We start from the raw sequence: 15200 nt of genomic DNA, 5'->3' as shown, positions 1-15200 counted from the left end.
AACCCCTTCCATTTCAAACTTGTACTGATAATTCCGATCCTATTTAGATGAAATGAACATGGAAAAATTGTGTAATAATGATTCCTAGTTGGTTGCAAATTTTAAAAAGGCATCAGTTCTATAGTTGTGTAGTTGTGAGTTTTGAAAAGTCCGTAGGTCTAGTCCTAATTCCAGTTGCGAATTTTATAAAGTTATTAGCTCTATAGTTGTACGCCGTACGGTAGTTCTAGTTGCGAATTTTGAAAAATGAGTAGTTCTGAAGTTAATTATGTGTGAGTTTTGAAAAGTGAGTAGTTTTAGTTCTATAGTTGGGCAATTTGTACTGCACATAGAAATGATAAAAAGACATATATTGCACGTACCTCGACCTTTGAAAAATCTAAACTGGCCTCGGACTTGACAAACCCGCCACATCCGAGGATCTCGTCGCCAATTACCGATAAGCAGACATGTTCCGTCAGCAGTAAAATACAAACGAGGAGTATATTTTCACTACGAAACATCTGAAATGATGCATAATGTATAGGATATCGCCATTGTAAAATAATGACACATGTTTAATACATAGAATCAGGTCTCATTCGAAATAGGGTAAATATTTTTTAATCTAAAGTTACACCCAATAGTTGACTCAATTGAGATGAAATAACAGTAAACTATGAGATAATAGAGGCGCATGCAGTGCAACTATATGGTTGTTTCCGGCAGTTTTGCTGAGCTAAGGGTAGGTTTTGACTTGGATCAGTGCTTCTTAACCTCTAATAACCTAGGGAACATTGACGCTAGTCTGCCAGCCTTCGCCCTTTGAAACCCGGAAATTTCCTTGAGACATAAAAAAAAAACAAAGTCTAACGCAATAGCCTACACAACACATGCAGCATCTGACAACCGAGGTTGGAATCCCAGTTGGCCGATGTTTAGCTCAATATATTTGGTGTGTTATAAGGCTGTCTGTTCCCTGTGTCACACCGTGTGTACGTACACTGGAATTACAGCGAGTGGTGTGCCTAAGCTGCCTGTGCCTACCTTAATCTCTAGAGATGTGTGGTACACGACTCAGCGATGCACGACTCAGCGTGGAATTGCTGGCCTTTTTGCCTGATATATCAGGTGAGCAGCGATAATTTTCCAAGTTCCAAGTGATTTAATAAGAAATAATTATACAATATAAAAAAATAGTGTGAGCACAGGATACCGATTCCATACAGTAACTGTGCTTCAACAAAGCCTGCTGGATTCTAGCTCAGCCAGCAAAACAAGCCTATTATTGTATTACATCCCTTTCTATTAAAAAGGATCACGGATCTGCAAGGTACTGTGAATTTTTACTTCCAGCCTTGGAATCGACGATCAATCACTTTCACAAGGGAGTACAGACACGAGCGGGGCGGATGTGATATTTTCAAAACCATATCGTGTTACGCATCCAGATTGAAGCTTCAAATTCCTAAGTCAAACAAACGTTAATCCTAACATATCTCTAAAGATGACTCGCATTCATTGAAATGCTATATTAAAATTGTAAATTAACTCAATAATGTATTTTCTAATCTCAAACTAAAACCAGCCATGCGCAACTTCGACTTTTACTACTTCAGGAGGGTCTACTTTGTTAATGTCAAGAACGTCAACGTGATCATCATCATCATCATCATTGGTTTATTAGCAATTTTATCAGTTCAATACACCACAAAAAAATGCGATACAATGAAAAGACAGGAAGGTGTCGAAGCGACAAGGAGCAGTCTATGGAATCTGACACCCACCTTGGCCTAGGCGATGTAAAGAGGAGGCATGCACACTGAATGAAAGTAAAGAAGATAGTATAGAAAAAGAGAGCGACAATAAATAGGGCGGCATGTCATGGGAAGCGAGATCGATAGGTCAGTCGTGGTCCGGTAATCTCGAGGATGGACTGTATTTATTTAGTAGTAATTGCTTGTATTTCGACTTGAATGTGGACAGGACATGCTCGTCGACTGTCGGATGGCCGGCGGGATACTGTTCCACACATCAGGTCCGGCATATTTGATAGAGCGATGATCTTTTCGGTCGATCATATGATATTTGGACGACGTGGACGCGCGTGTGTTGTACTTGTGCGCTTTTGATTCCGAGGTAAAGAAGTCATTGAAATATTCGGGGCAACGACCGCAGTGGAACTGATACATAAACTTGGCGATTTCTAGTTTCCGCATATCTTCTATGTTTAGGACGCCGAATCTCTTCAGCAGCGACTTGTTGGATGGGCAGCCAGGCCCCTTTGGGGCCCTAGCTATGATTCGGAGTACTTTATGTTGTAGTTTTTGCAGTGGCTTGAGTGCAGTTTTACTGGCAGCCCCCCAACAGAGGATGCCATAGTGTAACTTTGATTGGATTAAGGATTTAAAGAGTATCAGAAGAACCCAAGCTGGCATGAAGCGCCTAAGGCTGTAGAACAGGCCGCACTTCGGTGATAATTTAGTTTCTAGGGACTGAATATGACTCTTCCAGGACATGTTCGAGTCCAGTAAAACCCCGAGATATTTGGCATTATCTGTGTTGGAAACGGGCTGACCAGCGATATTAACGGTTAGGTTATTTTTTGAATTTACTGTCAGCAATTGCGATTTCGAGGCGTTTATGCAGAGGTTGTTCTGGGCAGCATATAATTTTGTGATGTCAGCACTCGGAATAAGTTTTGGTTATCGTCCGATGACTTTTAAGGTCAACTTATATATTTAAATCTGACTCTAAGCCAGTGGTTCTTAACCTTTTTTCTTCCAGCGCCCCCTTTCAAAAATTATCGTGCTCCAGCGCCCCCCCCCAACTTCATATTGTAAGAAATGTAATAAAGACAATGAGAAAGAGGGAGGACCGTAACAGCACTTCGTTAACCCCCCTAAAAACGATTGCCTTACGCATCCACAGCGTGATAAATCGAACTTCTGAGGGCTTCGCCCCCACGAACCCCATATCGTGATTTTGATGGTCAGCAAAGTTTGTGTGGCCTGGTCGCCCTAGGTACCAAAATTTTCCATAATGCATGAATGAATAGGTGGTAATTTCATATATAAGTCGCTATAAACTTTTTATCCTCTCAGCCCACGTAATCAGATTTACCAGTAGTACTGAGTGAGCTGTTGTATAGGAAAATAAAGGGCACGTGATTAATAATTAAACATATTCGGGCGTGCCCGCAGGTACAATTATTCGTTACCAGTGCCGTAACAGCACTTTGTCAGCCCCCCCCAAAAAAAAAAACCGTTGGTCCTGGGCCCCCATCGGGTGATAAACCAAACTTCCGGGGGACTTCACTCCCAGACCCCTATTAGGCTGTCCGCTATTTGCTGATAGCCTATTAGGTATCTACATTGGGTGTCCATTTACTGAGGCAGCTATTCTGGCCTATCCGCACGAAGTGCGAAAAATTTCACTAATTAATGATTGAATTGGTCAATATCATCAGGAATTGCATGTAAATTGAGATCAATTTTTATGCTCTCTCTGCTCACGTAAACACATTTACCGGTAGAGCTGAGTGAGGTGCAATGTTCCCTCTAAGCTGCGCACGTGCACAGTGCTGACACGGTCTCTGCGCACAGAAAATCTACGTTGCGCACAACAAATCCGGAGTTATTACCTTTTTTAGTCGTTACGCACTGTTGTCCAAGGGTCAGCGCAGTGAGTTGTTGAGTGTGCACAGACTCATCAAAACTTAAAGCGAACATTGTGAGGTTTCTTGGAAACTGTAGGGCCCGTTACTAATAATTAAACATATTCGGGCGGGCGAACCCGTTGGTATGACTTCGTTGCATGATGTTATTCCGTGACCCCCTGTCTGCAATATCAAAAAATATAGAATCGCTCAACGGGGATATCGCCCAACAGGAATATCCCTGTCGCGCAATCGTACTAAACTAAAAGACGCACACGATTTCAGATTGGTATTTCTTCACTGACATATAATTTTTCCCTGCCAGATGGAATTCGTCTTCCGGGGTTCAGATTGCCAAGACAGGAACATTCGGTGTCAGTCATTTAGGCGCCCATGGACAATTAAACCTATATGTATTTTGAAGGCTATATGTAACGAAGTTTTCGGTGTTAATTTGCTCTGAATACTCATTAGGGATATGTTCTATCACCACATCATCTAATGCGAAGCCATATTTCTCCAGCGCCCCCCATACCGCCCCCCTGAGCCCAGCGCCCCCCATATCGCCCCCTGAGCGTTTCCGCCCCCCTTCAGGATCGCCAGCGCCCCCTGGGGGGCGCTGGGGGCAAGGTTAAGAACCACTGCTCTAAGCCATCATGTACATAAGGGGGTGCAAATATTTTATTACCATCTGAATTCTGAATCCTTTCGCGGGGCGCACTGTAGTAAAATTGGGATTATAGGCCAAAAGGCATTGTTTGACATCTAACAACTCATATTTTTAGGCAAACAAAGTAAGTGTGGTTTTGGGGGTTCTGAAGGGCACTGATTCCGAATATGACCTTATTTTTTTTCAAATTGGCTCTTGTTTTTTAAATGATTCATGGGACTATTTTGACCAAAATCTTCCATTTTCGCTGTAATGGCTAGACAGAAAATCGGCTCAGTCATACTATAAAGTTTGGAAATTCAATGTACTTTTTATTTTTACACACAGAAAACTCTTTCAAATCAAAATACAGCAACGGCGCTATATTTAGGGGTAGGCCTAATATATAGATTTATCATAGTTATTAGGCCCAGCATTTACATGACGGTTTAAGTCAGCTTCGAAGCTGACTCGTCGATCCGACTCTCTCGTATTCGATGAAGAGAGAAAGGCAAACTGCTTCAAGTCGACTCGAGCCTCAAGCTGTCGTGTAATGTGGTTTACGATCGGCTTGAGTATTCGGCCAACGGTGTCCGGCGATTTTCGTTCGACGGCGCTGGTTTTTGCCGCAAGGGCTCTTGGCATCGTAATTCATGTTTTTCATCTGTTGTTGGAAATTGGGCAAACATGGCAAGGAAAGGTGGGGTTACTTTGTAAGTGCTTGCTTGTTTACGATGGAATGCATGTAATACACCAGTACCGGTGTAACAACCGTGCTCTGTTATGACAGTTTTATTAGCGATTCCCTATGTGTTCTTTGCTATTTGACTGCGACGCTTCGATCTGTAGCAGTGATGAGCGGACAGTGCTTTTCGAGACTCCGAATCCCTCCGACAACTTGAGTGTCTGAGGAAAATTCCCTCCGACTCCGGAGAGCTCAATCCCAGACTCCGAGATACTCCGATGAATCTCGTCAAGCATCCGAAACAGAGGCAAGCATGGTACATGGTACAGCATGGTACATGTGATAATATGGTTGGCCTCATAGTATTGTTTACTCTCTAGTCCCCAATTGCAGTGAAGATGGCTGATTTTTATGCACTTGGCAATCATTTTTGCATGTTACCCGTCATATTACCACTTTACAAGGTGTCAACTGTTTATGTTTTGATTTATAATCATAATCAATAGTGTATTCTGGTCAGAACTATCCAAAGATATCGGAGACAAAAGTTACAATACTCCGAAATTCTCCGAAAAAATATCTGTAGTAAACTCCGACTCCGTTCCGACTGTCACAAAGTCGGCAAAACTCCGCTCCGAATCCACTCCGACTCCGCTCCGATTCTCATCACTGATCTGTAGTAGCCTAGTTGCTGTCATCAGTTTCATAAAATGGCAAACAAGGTATAACGTTACATCTGTATTTCTACTTCTCAGACTACAGTTCGGAAGATATGTGGATTGTACCGGTATATACAATTCGACTACGACATGCATAATGCATATGCATACTGAACCGATTGAAGAAACGGCTGTGCACGTGCAGTGTGCTACATCGATACGGGAATACATGAACGATTGCTGCATTTCGTACATACTGTTCCACTGGCTAAACTGATGTGAGCGCGCGTGTGATGGGATGGAGTTGGTGTCTCTCCCAGGAGGATGATATGGAGATTTGTGACTCTCCTGGTGAGATGATGAAGCGCAACGGTGTTGGGATAATTGCTTTGTTTTTAGTTCTGGGTTATAGTGATCTGCTGACAGATTTTATAGACATTCTTGGTATTGTTAACTTCCTTTTTGGTATATCATGCCGACAAGATGCTTTAATAAAGTCTCTGCAGTAGTTGCTGTATCGTAGGGTTGCCATACGTCCGGAATTTCCCGGACATGTCCGGAATTTCACTGTTCAAACTAGCGTCCGGGAGGAATTCCTAAAATATGCCAAATGTCCGGAATTTTGACGACTTGGCGTAGACTCATAATTTTTTTCGCAAATTTATGCTGATGCATGATATTTTTCTTCGCGCTGCGCGCGATTTATCATCACATTTATTGGATTTAATATGATGACTACCACCCACGCAAAAACTGAAATAAAATATAAATAAAGACAACCTTCATTACTGGAATAAGCCTAATTGTAATTGCAATTATAGGAGAACGATAGATTCCAAGAGATCGTCAAGGCAATTTAAATGCTTTGTTCAAAGATAGTGGTTCCAAACGGGGGGGGGGAGGTCGTTTGCCTTTATTCTGAGGTTTGCGTATATGTTGAACGTAATCACCTTCCAAAATAGACCGTGAGTAAGTCTGGGCAAAGGTGCTGACTTCTATAGTAATCAGCTCGTCAAATTTTGATCTGGGCAACGGAACATTTTCAAATTGGAGACGGAGTCGCGACCATAAAAGGTTGGTATCCACTGGATGTGGGGTGTTTATAAATCTCAGTGGTGCGCACCGGCATAAGGTAGGACATGAACATGACTTAACGATGTGCAATTACGCTCCGTATTTTCGAACTCATCATCCTCCACCAGCAAACTGTGATCATGTGGGCGGAGAGTAGTATCTATATAGTAATATATGGAACAACCAATATTATTGACTGAATTCATTCAAATAATTTATTGACCAGATGCATATAGAAACCAGATTACTATAACAACCCCCGGAAGTTAGTCAGTCAGTCAGGTTTATTAATATTTTCATCGTTTCAAAACATCACAAGACTGCGATACAATGAAAAGATAGGAGGGTGTCGAAACAACTTGGAGTAGCCATTAAGATCAGAGAGAGAGAGTCTTTATTTTTTTCATCAAACCAAAATACATAACACTCGGCAGTGGTGGTGGTACAGAAAATATGCATGCACAGTATTCGGTATTAGATAGGAATGATCGATAAGACCGTGAGGGTCATCTAGTCTGATCACACCAGCATCAAACAGGTACACTTGACTCTAAACAGTTTGGCTGTAAAAAAAGTTACAGTAGTTAAAAAAATAAAATAGAAGAAAAATTAAACGATGGTAGCAAATGATCAATGAAGCAATGTCTGGGCGAGGTAGGGCAACAGTGTTAGTGTAACGATAAGAGGTGATCAAGTAGGGCTTTTTTGAATCTATCATAAGGCAATTCACGGATATGTGGTGGTAATGCATTCCAAATGATAGGTCCCGAGTAGTCGATAGATCTCTTAGTTAGGTTGCTATTGGGTGGGGGTAAGTAGATATTTCCCTTTGACGAGGATCTCGTGTAATGGGAATGGACATTTTTAGCAGGCATGAAAAAGTCATCAAACACAGGAGGCAGACTATTGGAAAAATATTTGTGAACAACTTTTGATACTTCGAAGCGATATAGCTCATCAACTCGCAAAATTCGATGCTTGCGGTAGTAAGGCGATAAATTGGTACGTAAAGGTACAGATGAGATCAGCCGTATCGCACGGTTTTGCAGGGTTCGAATTCTGCACAGAAATGTTTTGCATGCACTTCCCCATACTACGATTCCATATTGCAGGTGAGAGTGGAAAAGAGAAAAATATATGGTTCGTAGTATTGATCTGGAAACCAAAGATTGCAGACGGGTCATTATTCCCACACACCGAGCTAGTTTTGATATTGTGCATTCAATATGCTGCTTCCAATACATTTTAGCATCAATAGTGACACCGAGATATTTTGCTGAGTCGCATATGGAGATTTGTTTATGATTGATGTTCACAGTGAAACTATGATTGGCATTATTTAAAAGGAGCATCTCGGTCTTATCTGCATTCAAGCTTAGTTTGTTTGCTTGGAGCCATCTCGACACTTTTGGGAGTTCCCCATTCACGAATGCATGCAAATCATTGCCAGTGTTAGAGGTTATGAAGAGGTGAGTATCATCAGCAAATAGGGTTGTGCGGAATAAAGATGCATTAACAATGTCGTTAATATAAATGAGGAAAAAAGTCGGTCCAAGGACTGAGCCTTGTGGGACTCCACAAGTTATATCTCTGGTAGTCGATCTTAATGTCCCCAGTTTAACAAATTGTTTGCGATTTGCCAGGTAGCTTTCAAGTAGAGTTGCTGCAATACCCCTGATTCCATAGTGTTCTAGCTTGTATCTTAAGATTCTGTGGTTAACTGTGTCGAAAGCTTTGCGGAGGTCGATAAAAATGCTGCAGCCACTTTTTTTTTGCTTGATGGTTTTGTAATAGTCCGTTACAATTGATAGTATTGCATGGTTGGTGTTGTGGTTTGATCTGAATCCATGCTGGGTCGGAGACAGTACTGCATTCAATTCAAAAAAAATTTTGAGTCGGCAGTCAATCAGTTTTTCAAAAACCGTGGCAAGATTTGGCAGAACAGATATTGGTCGGTAGTTAGAAATTAGCTTTTTACAGCCTTTCTTAAACACTGGCATTACTCTGGCAGTTTTCAGTGCATCTGGGAAAATGCCCAGACGTATCGACTCATTAAAGAAAATGCATATAACATCACCAATAATATTAAAGACTAGCTTCAGAAAGTGCGTTGTGATGAGATCGGGTCCTACTGCTTTGCTACTTTTCATTTCAGATAGTATGATGGCAACTTCTCCTTCACTTGTCGGCTCAAGAAAAATGGATTTCTGAGGGCCAGGACTCAAGTACGAGAGAAAGTCATCGGAGGAGTTTGGTATTGAAGCTGCAAGATCCGGACCAATGTTGCAAAAATACTGATTGAACTTTTCTGCTACTGCAAGCTGGTCTTTGATCATGCTGCCATTCTCGAGTAGCTCGATGTCAGCAGCACTCTTGGGAGCATTACCTTTAGTTAGGTTGATAATTTCTCCAATGGTTTTCCATGTGTTCTTGGGATCCTTGGAGCACTCCTCGAATCTTTTTTGGAAGTATGCTTTTTTGGTATTTTCTTTCATATGCGTCACTTGGTTTGCATATTTTTTGTACACTTTTTTGCCTTCGCTTGTGCCTTGCAGATAGTAGTGCTTATGCATCCAATCCCTTGTTTTGATCGCAACTAGTATGTCATGACCAATCCAGGGTTTCGATTTCAAGCGTCTTGCATTGCGGTTGACTTTCCTAATTGGGAAAGATGTGTCGAGGGCTGCCCGCAGTTCCTCAATAAATTTTTCAAAGTGGCGATTGTAGTTGTCAATTGTGAGTGGAGGAATTTTGTAGTTGTTGAAGGTATTGCTGACAATTTCAATATACTCCTCAATACCGCGAGGGTTCAAGGGCGTTCGAGATCCAAATTCTTTAGCACATTGTGGCAGGGCCAATTTCATGTGGCAGATGATGGGATAGTGATCAGTCATACTGTGTTGGAGCACAAAAGGGGACAGGTGATATTGATGAGTGTTGCAGTAGAAGTGATCTAGTAGAGTTTTGGATTGGTCAGCTATTCTTGTGGGACACCCACCTTAGCCTAGGCGAAGTAAATAAGAGGCATGCACACTGAATGAAAAATAATGCAGAGAATATAAGATGCAAGCGACAAAATGGGATGGCATGTGGCGGAGGGCGAGGTCGATGTTAGGTCGTGGTCCGATAATCCTGAAGACTGGCTAGTATTGATTTAGAAGAAATTGCTTGTATTTCGACTTGAATGCGGACATGCTCGACGACTGACGGATAGCCGGCGAGATGCTGTTCTACAATTGGGGTCCGGCATACTTGATAGAGCAATGCGTTTTCTTGTATTCAGTCCTGATCATATGGTAGTTGTTCTTCGTTGACGCGCGTGTGCTGTACTTGTGCGCTTTTGTCTCCGAGGTGAAGTAGTCCTTGAAATTTGAGGGACATTGACCGCAATGGAACTGATACTTAAACTTGGCAATTTCTAGCTTCCACATATCTTCTAAGTTTAGAACACCAAATCTTTTGAGAAGCGATTTATCAGTTGCACATCCAGGCCCCCGTGAGGCTTTGGCAATGATACGGATGATCCGATGTTGAAGTTTTTGCAGTGGGTCAATTGTTTTCTTGCAGGCAGCACCCCAACAAAGAATTCCGTATTGTAACTTTGATAGGAATAGAGAGTTGAAGAGTATCAACAGCACGCTGACTGGCAGAATGTAGCTAAGGCGGCGAAATAGACCACATACCTTCGATAGTCGTGGTTTGAGTGATTGTATGTGACTCTTCCAGGACATGTCCGAATCCAGTAAAACACCAAGGTATTTGGCATTTTTAGTGTTGGAAATTGGTTGGCCAGCGATGTCAACGGTTAGGTTATCGCAGGAGTTCACGACCAATAATTGGATTACACTATAGTGTGGGCTCAAAATGATTGTTTATTTGGGCGGGAAGGGGCTGAAAGCATGTGCTTTCGGTCCCGGTTACACAACACACATAGACATAGGCTACTTCTGAACCGGATCGTGACCACCTCTAGTCTATGAGCAAAGCTTTGCTAGTGTGACGTCATAACTCATTCTGAAATCCACTAGTGGGCGCTAAAGAGTGTCCGGAATTTGGGTTGCAGAAATATGGTAACCCTAGTCGAGAGCATAATAAAAATCAATATGACGTTCAATAAGAGCTAAGTGCCGGCAGTGCTATGCAGATGCGCTAACAGTATAATGCACACATGCAGGCTCGGCGCAGTCGAATAATAACTTACAGATCGTTATCTGTATTTCTGTCTATTTAACTTAGGCTACTTCGATTGGATAGATATAGAAGTCGCTTAAAAAGACTAATAAACGTTTCTACATTCTTGATTGAATTTTTTAAACTAAGGAAGGAGGTTGACGAGCTTTACTGCGCACATATATAGTCGCCAGCTTCACTGGCCTTTTTTAGTAACCAGCACGAGAGGTGGGGTCGCGACCATAAAATGTTTGGGAACCCCTAGTCTAGATGCTAGCGACATGATTAAACACTATCCTGTTTTGATGGATCAAAAGTGATCGGAGTTGGCATAAGCTGGTTGGATATTTTATATAGGCCTATACATACCAATTACTATCCAATTTATGATGCAATTCAAACACGTAGCATTGCAGCCTAAATACTACACATCGTACAGCACTATAGCATATTAGAAACTACAAAGGACAGTGGCGTCGATGTCCAACTGGATAGCGACGTACAGTCATTATAACTACATGAAAATTAATTTAGACTAGTCACGATAACGATAATAATGACACTTACTTAAACCGATGTATGGCTGTTACGTAAGCCGTAGCATCACAGCAAACCACAGAAACATTCTGGGTTGATTGATTGTTATCTACTGATTGTTATTCAACCGTAAATGATTGACAGGCCACGCAGTTACCGTTCTATCCCATTCAGTTTTCCATGGTGTATCATTTGAAAATCGCGCATTAACTTGTTTGGCTTCGCTATCTCCATGCCAACGCTTCAGTTCTCTCGTTTTCCTAACTTTGTATATTTTTTGTGTGACGTCATAATTAGCGATATATATTGTTGCTGAGCATAGTTATTCGAATTGTCGCATTATTGCTGACGATATTCCCCTGACGAGCGTCAGCCGAAAAGCTTCGGGAATAAATATGAATATTTTATTCAAATGTGTTATGAAGTTCTGTAGGGGAGACCGGGGACCAATGTAACTAGGGGCAAATGTAACAATCGACCTCACTGCTAGTAGGATGGAGAAATCAGCTTGATATTTTAAGTGCGCATGCAGTAGGTATCTCTCCTATTATACCTGGAGTTACGTTGAGCTACGATGCGAAACCCCGGAATAATTTGCAAAAAACGAAATTTTTGACCCTTGAGTAAAGTTTTTCTGGTCTGGAATAATGGAAAGAATAGGACTTGCATCGCCGAGAAGGTACCATACTGAGACACTAATCATGGTCGAGCGTGTCAGGGGCAATCGTAACACTCTGTTACTTTTGCCCCGTTACAATATGTTACCAATTCTGAATGTCTTTGTTCATATGTTGGTATTACCATTCATCTACTGCAGAATAATTTTGCAACAGCCAGAAATTCACCAGAACAGATACTGCCTTGCGATACCAATTCTAACATAGGGTTACCATATTTTTGTGACATGAATTCCGGACGCTCTTTAGCGCCCACTGGTGGATTTTCAAATGAGGTATGAGCACATTGTCGATCCATATGACGTCACACCCGCAAAATTTGTCCATCGGCTGGAGGGGGTCACGATCCGGTTCAGGAGTATGTGCTTGTGTGTTGTAAGTTGTAACCAGGGCCGAAGCCACATTTTTCAGCCCCCTTCTGCACAAATAAACACTGATTTGGGCCCACCGTAGGGTAATCGATGCAACTTGCATTACATCATTATGATCCGCTCTCTCTATCCACAGGATCAGAGTTAGCGGTAGAGCAGGTGGATGATGATGACTTCGAAAATGCAGGAGCGTAATTGTACATCGTTAAGTCATGTTCATGTCACACCGATAAGACTATTTATCAGCCTAATGCCGGTGCCCACTGCACCACCGAGCTATATAAACACCGCACCACCGGTGGTTCCCAATCTTTTATGGTCGTGTGGCCCAGCTTCAAATTTGATGAGCTGATTACACATTTGCCAGGACTTAATCACGGCCTATTTTGGAAGCTGATTACGTTCGATATCTTCGTGAACTCCAGAATAACGGCAAACTACCACCTGGTTTAAAGCCACTATCTTTGAATAAAGCCCCCAAACGCCCTAAACCGCCTCCATGAATATACCGTTATCTTGTAATTGCGATCACAATTAGACGTATTTCTGTGGATGAATGCTGTTTCATCTATGTTTGATCGCAGTTTTTGCGAGGGTGGTAGTCCCCATATTGAAACCAATATATGTGATGCTAAATCGCGCGCGGCGCGAAGAAAATTTTCATATAGGTAGCATTGATCTGCCCAAAATAATATTGTTTGTCTTGATTTACGAAAAAATTATGAGCTTATACTTCAAGCCTTCAAAATTCCGGACATTTTGGCATATTTTAGAAATTCCTCCCGGACGCAGTTTTAACAGTGAAATTCCGGACATGTCCGGGAAATTCCGGACGTATGGCAACCCTATTCTAACATGATCATCTGTCGAAACGGCCATACAATAGTGGTGATGTGAATCTGACGGTTCGGTTATTTACGTGATTCAACCATCCTTTCTCATGTTGATCGACTTTTGGTGTGTCGAACTTCAATAGTCATGGCTTAATTCTCGTCCTCTGACTTTGATCATGGCCCACTTACATTTTGATATTTGATGTGAACAATTTATGTAAATTTTCTACAGCACAGATAAATGTCATTATAGCTTTGACGCCACACAACGATGCGTCCTCGTTTTACTATACTATCAGCGGCCCATTCAACCAAGATATGTTAGCCAGGTCGGTTTCGCACCTTCGCAGGTGACCGAATGACCAACCCATTATGCCTGCTGAACAAGAGAACCTTGGTAGAAGAGGCCGAATATGTGTAGGGAGATGATGGAATGAATGTGTCTCTTGTACACTTTAAGCTTGAACAAGACGCGAAGGGTGATATTGCATTCAGATGCCATAAATGCGATGGGGCGTAGCCTGGAAGCGTTCAAACGTCTCTTCCTTTAGTTTCATGCAATATTACAATTTGTGCTTCCGTTTTCGTTGTTCATTTAGTTGCTGTTTACTGTTAAGTTATAAATAACACTGTTACAATTGCCCCGCAAGGGTGGTGCAATTGCCCCTGGGTACGGGGCGATTGTAACATTTGAGCAGTGAATTTTGCGACCCAAAATTTCCATGATTGATTGTTGATTGAGTTCCAAGTTAGTTTTCATATCAACTATCGAGTTGTTGGCTTCTTTATATAAAACTTTGGAAGTGAAATTTCCACGAGAAAAACACGTAATGTTGGAAAATACGAAAAGTGTTACATTTGTCCCCCGTCTCCCCTACTCCTAAGCGTCTCTTTACAAATACTACCGGAGAACCCACAGAGGAATGAAAACATGGCAATTTGCGAGGGAGTCTCACGAAAGTTTTAGTCTGCTACGTTTGGTTGACTACAACATATTTTAATGATATAACAGCCGGGAGGTCACGAATTAACAACATACAATAAGTAATTATAACAACATACCAGATGTTATAAATATGAATTACGTGCCCCTATCCGCTCTACCGGTAAATATGACCATCGGGGGTTGAGAGAGGATTAAAAATGATAAGTGATATAATGCAGTAACCAATATTCTAACGCAGGGGTGTCAAACTCAAATTGCGTCGCGGGCCGGATTCAAGTCTTCAAATCGCTCGCGGGCCGGACGAGTCAACTGTTTACAAAATGTTACCTCGTGCTCTTGCTTTTGAATACCTCGAAAGCATATATAGATAATACACGGATCATAGGGTTTTTAAAGTAAGAATTCGCAACATCATTGTTCGCGAACAATGAAATTGACAGAAATGCTATGATTGTCCGCTAAAACAATGGCGTTAACAACGATGTAACTTGCCATATTCTATGCTCCCTTTGATTTAGTCGTAATCTGGCGTTAGCCCTGCATATACGTTGTGAGGAATACAAGATATTTGATTGGAAACGCGAACGTTGAAATTTGGTTTAGTATTATGAAACCGCGAGTCGCATTTCTCTCATGTCTGGGGATGCAGTGGGTTGAGAGTGACACAGCAGTGCGATCATAGATATTCTAATTATATATTTGTGGACTAACATATTTTCCATGTAAACTGCCTATAACGGTTCCGCATTGGCGTTTTTCCTTCTGTTAATAACTACTTTTAGGTCTATATTTGTATAAAACTCTTAACTTAGTGTGCACTTTTTCCCTTCTTGAAATTGGATATTTATTTCACCGACTTGTTACTAGCCTATAGAGATAACTAGAGTGAAACCACAGCGTCGTAGTCGAGTAGTTATAATGGGGCCTACGAACTTCGTAGTATTTCCTGCAAAAATCTCAAA

General features: G+C 41.7%; 1 protein-coding gene and 2 long non-coding RNA genes across 3 annotated transcripts in view; 2 read left to right on the top strand and 1 right to left on the bottom strand.

The window, feature by feature from the left end:
- Positions 1–15200, bottom strand: part of LOC145444665 (BOS complex subunit NOMO1-like) — a 78283-nt gene that overhangs the window by 39799 nt on the left and 23284 nt on the right. The window contains exon 2 of the mRNA XM_080322680.1: positions 363–505. Within this exon, the coding sequence (XP_080178806.1) occupies positions 363–503 (141 nt within the window). The 5' untranslated portion in view covers positions 504–505. The remainder of the gene's footprint in view (positions 1–362; positions 506–15200) is intronic.
- LOC145444693 (uncharacterized) lies at positions 4728–6138 on the top strand. The gene is made up of 2 exons (XR_013916758.1): positions 4728–4999; positions 5734–6138. It is a non-coding gene; the product is annotated as an uncharacterized LOC145444693 (long non-coding RNA).
- On the top strand, positions 7680–9509 carry LOC145445165 (uncharacterized). The gene is made up of 2 exons (XR_013916904.1): positions 7680–8173; positions 8860–9509. It is a non-coding gene; the product is annotated as an uncharacterized LOC145445165 (long non-coding RNA).

This window comes from Botryllus schlosseri, chromosome 8 (assembly GCF_051294905.1).
Source record: "Botryllus schlosseri isolate E-star chromosome 8, Bs_hap1, whole genome shotgun sequence".
NCBI classification, from domain to species: domain Eukaryota; kingdom Metazoa; phylum Chordata; class Ascidiacea; order Stolidobranchia; family Styelidae; genus Botryllus; species Botryllus schlosseri.
This window is presented reverse-complemented; position numbering and strand designations above follow the sequence as displayed.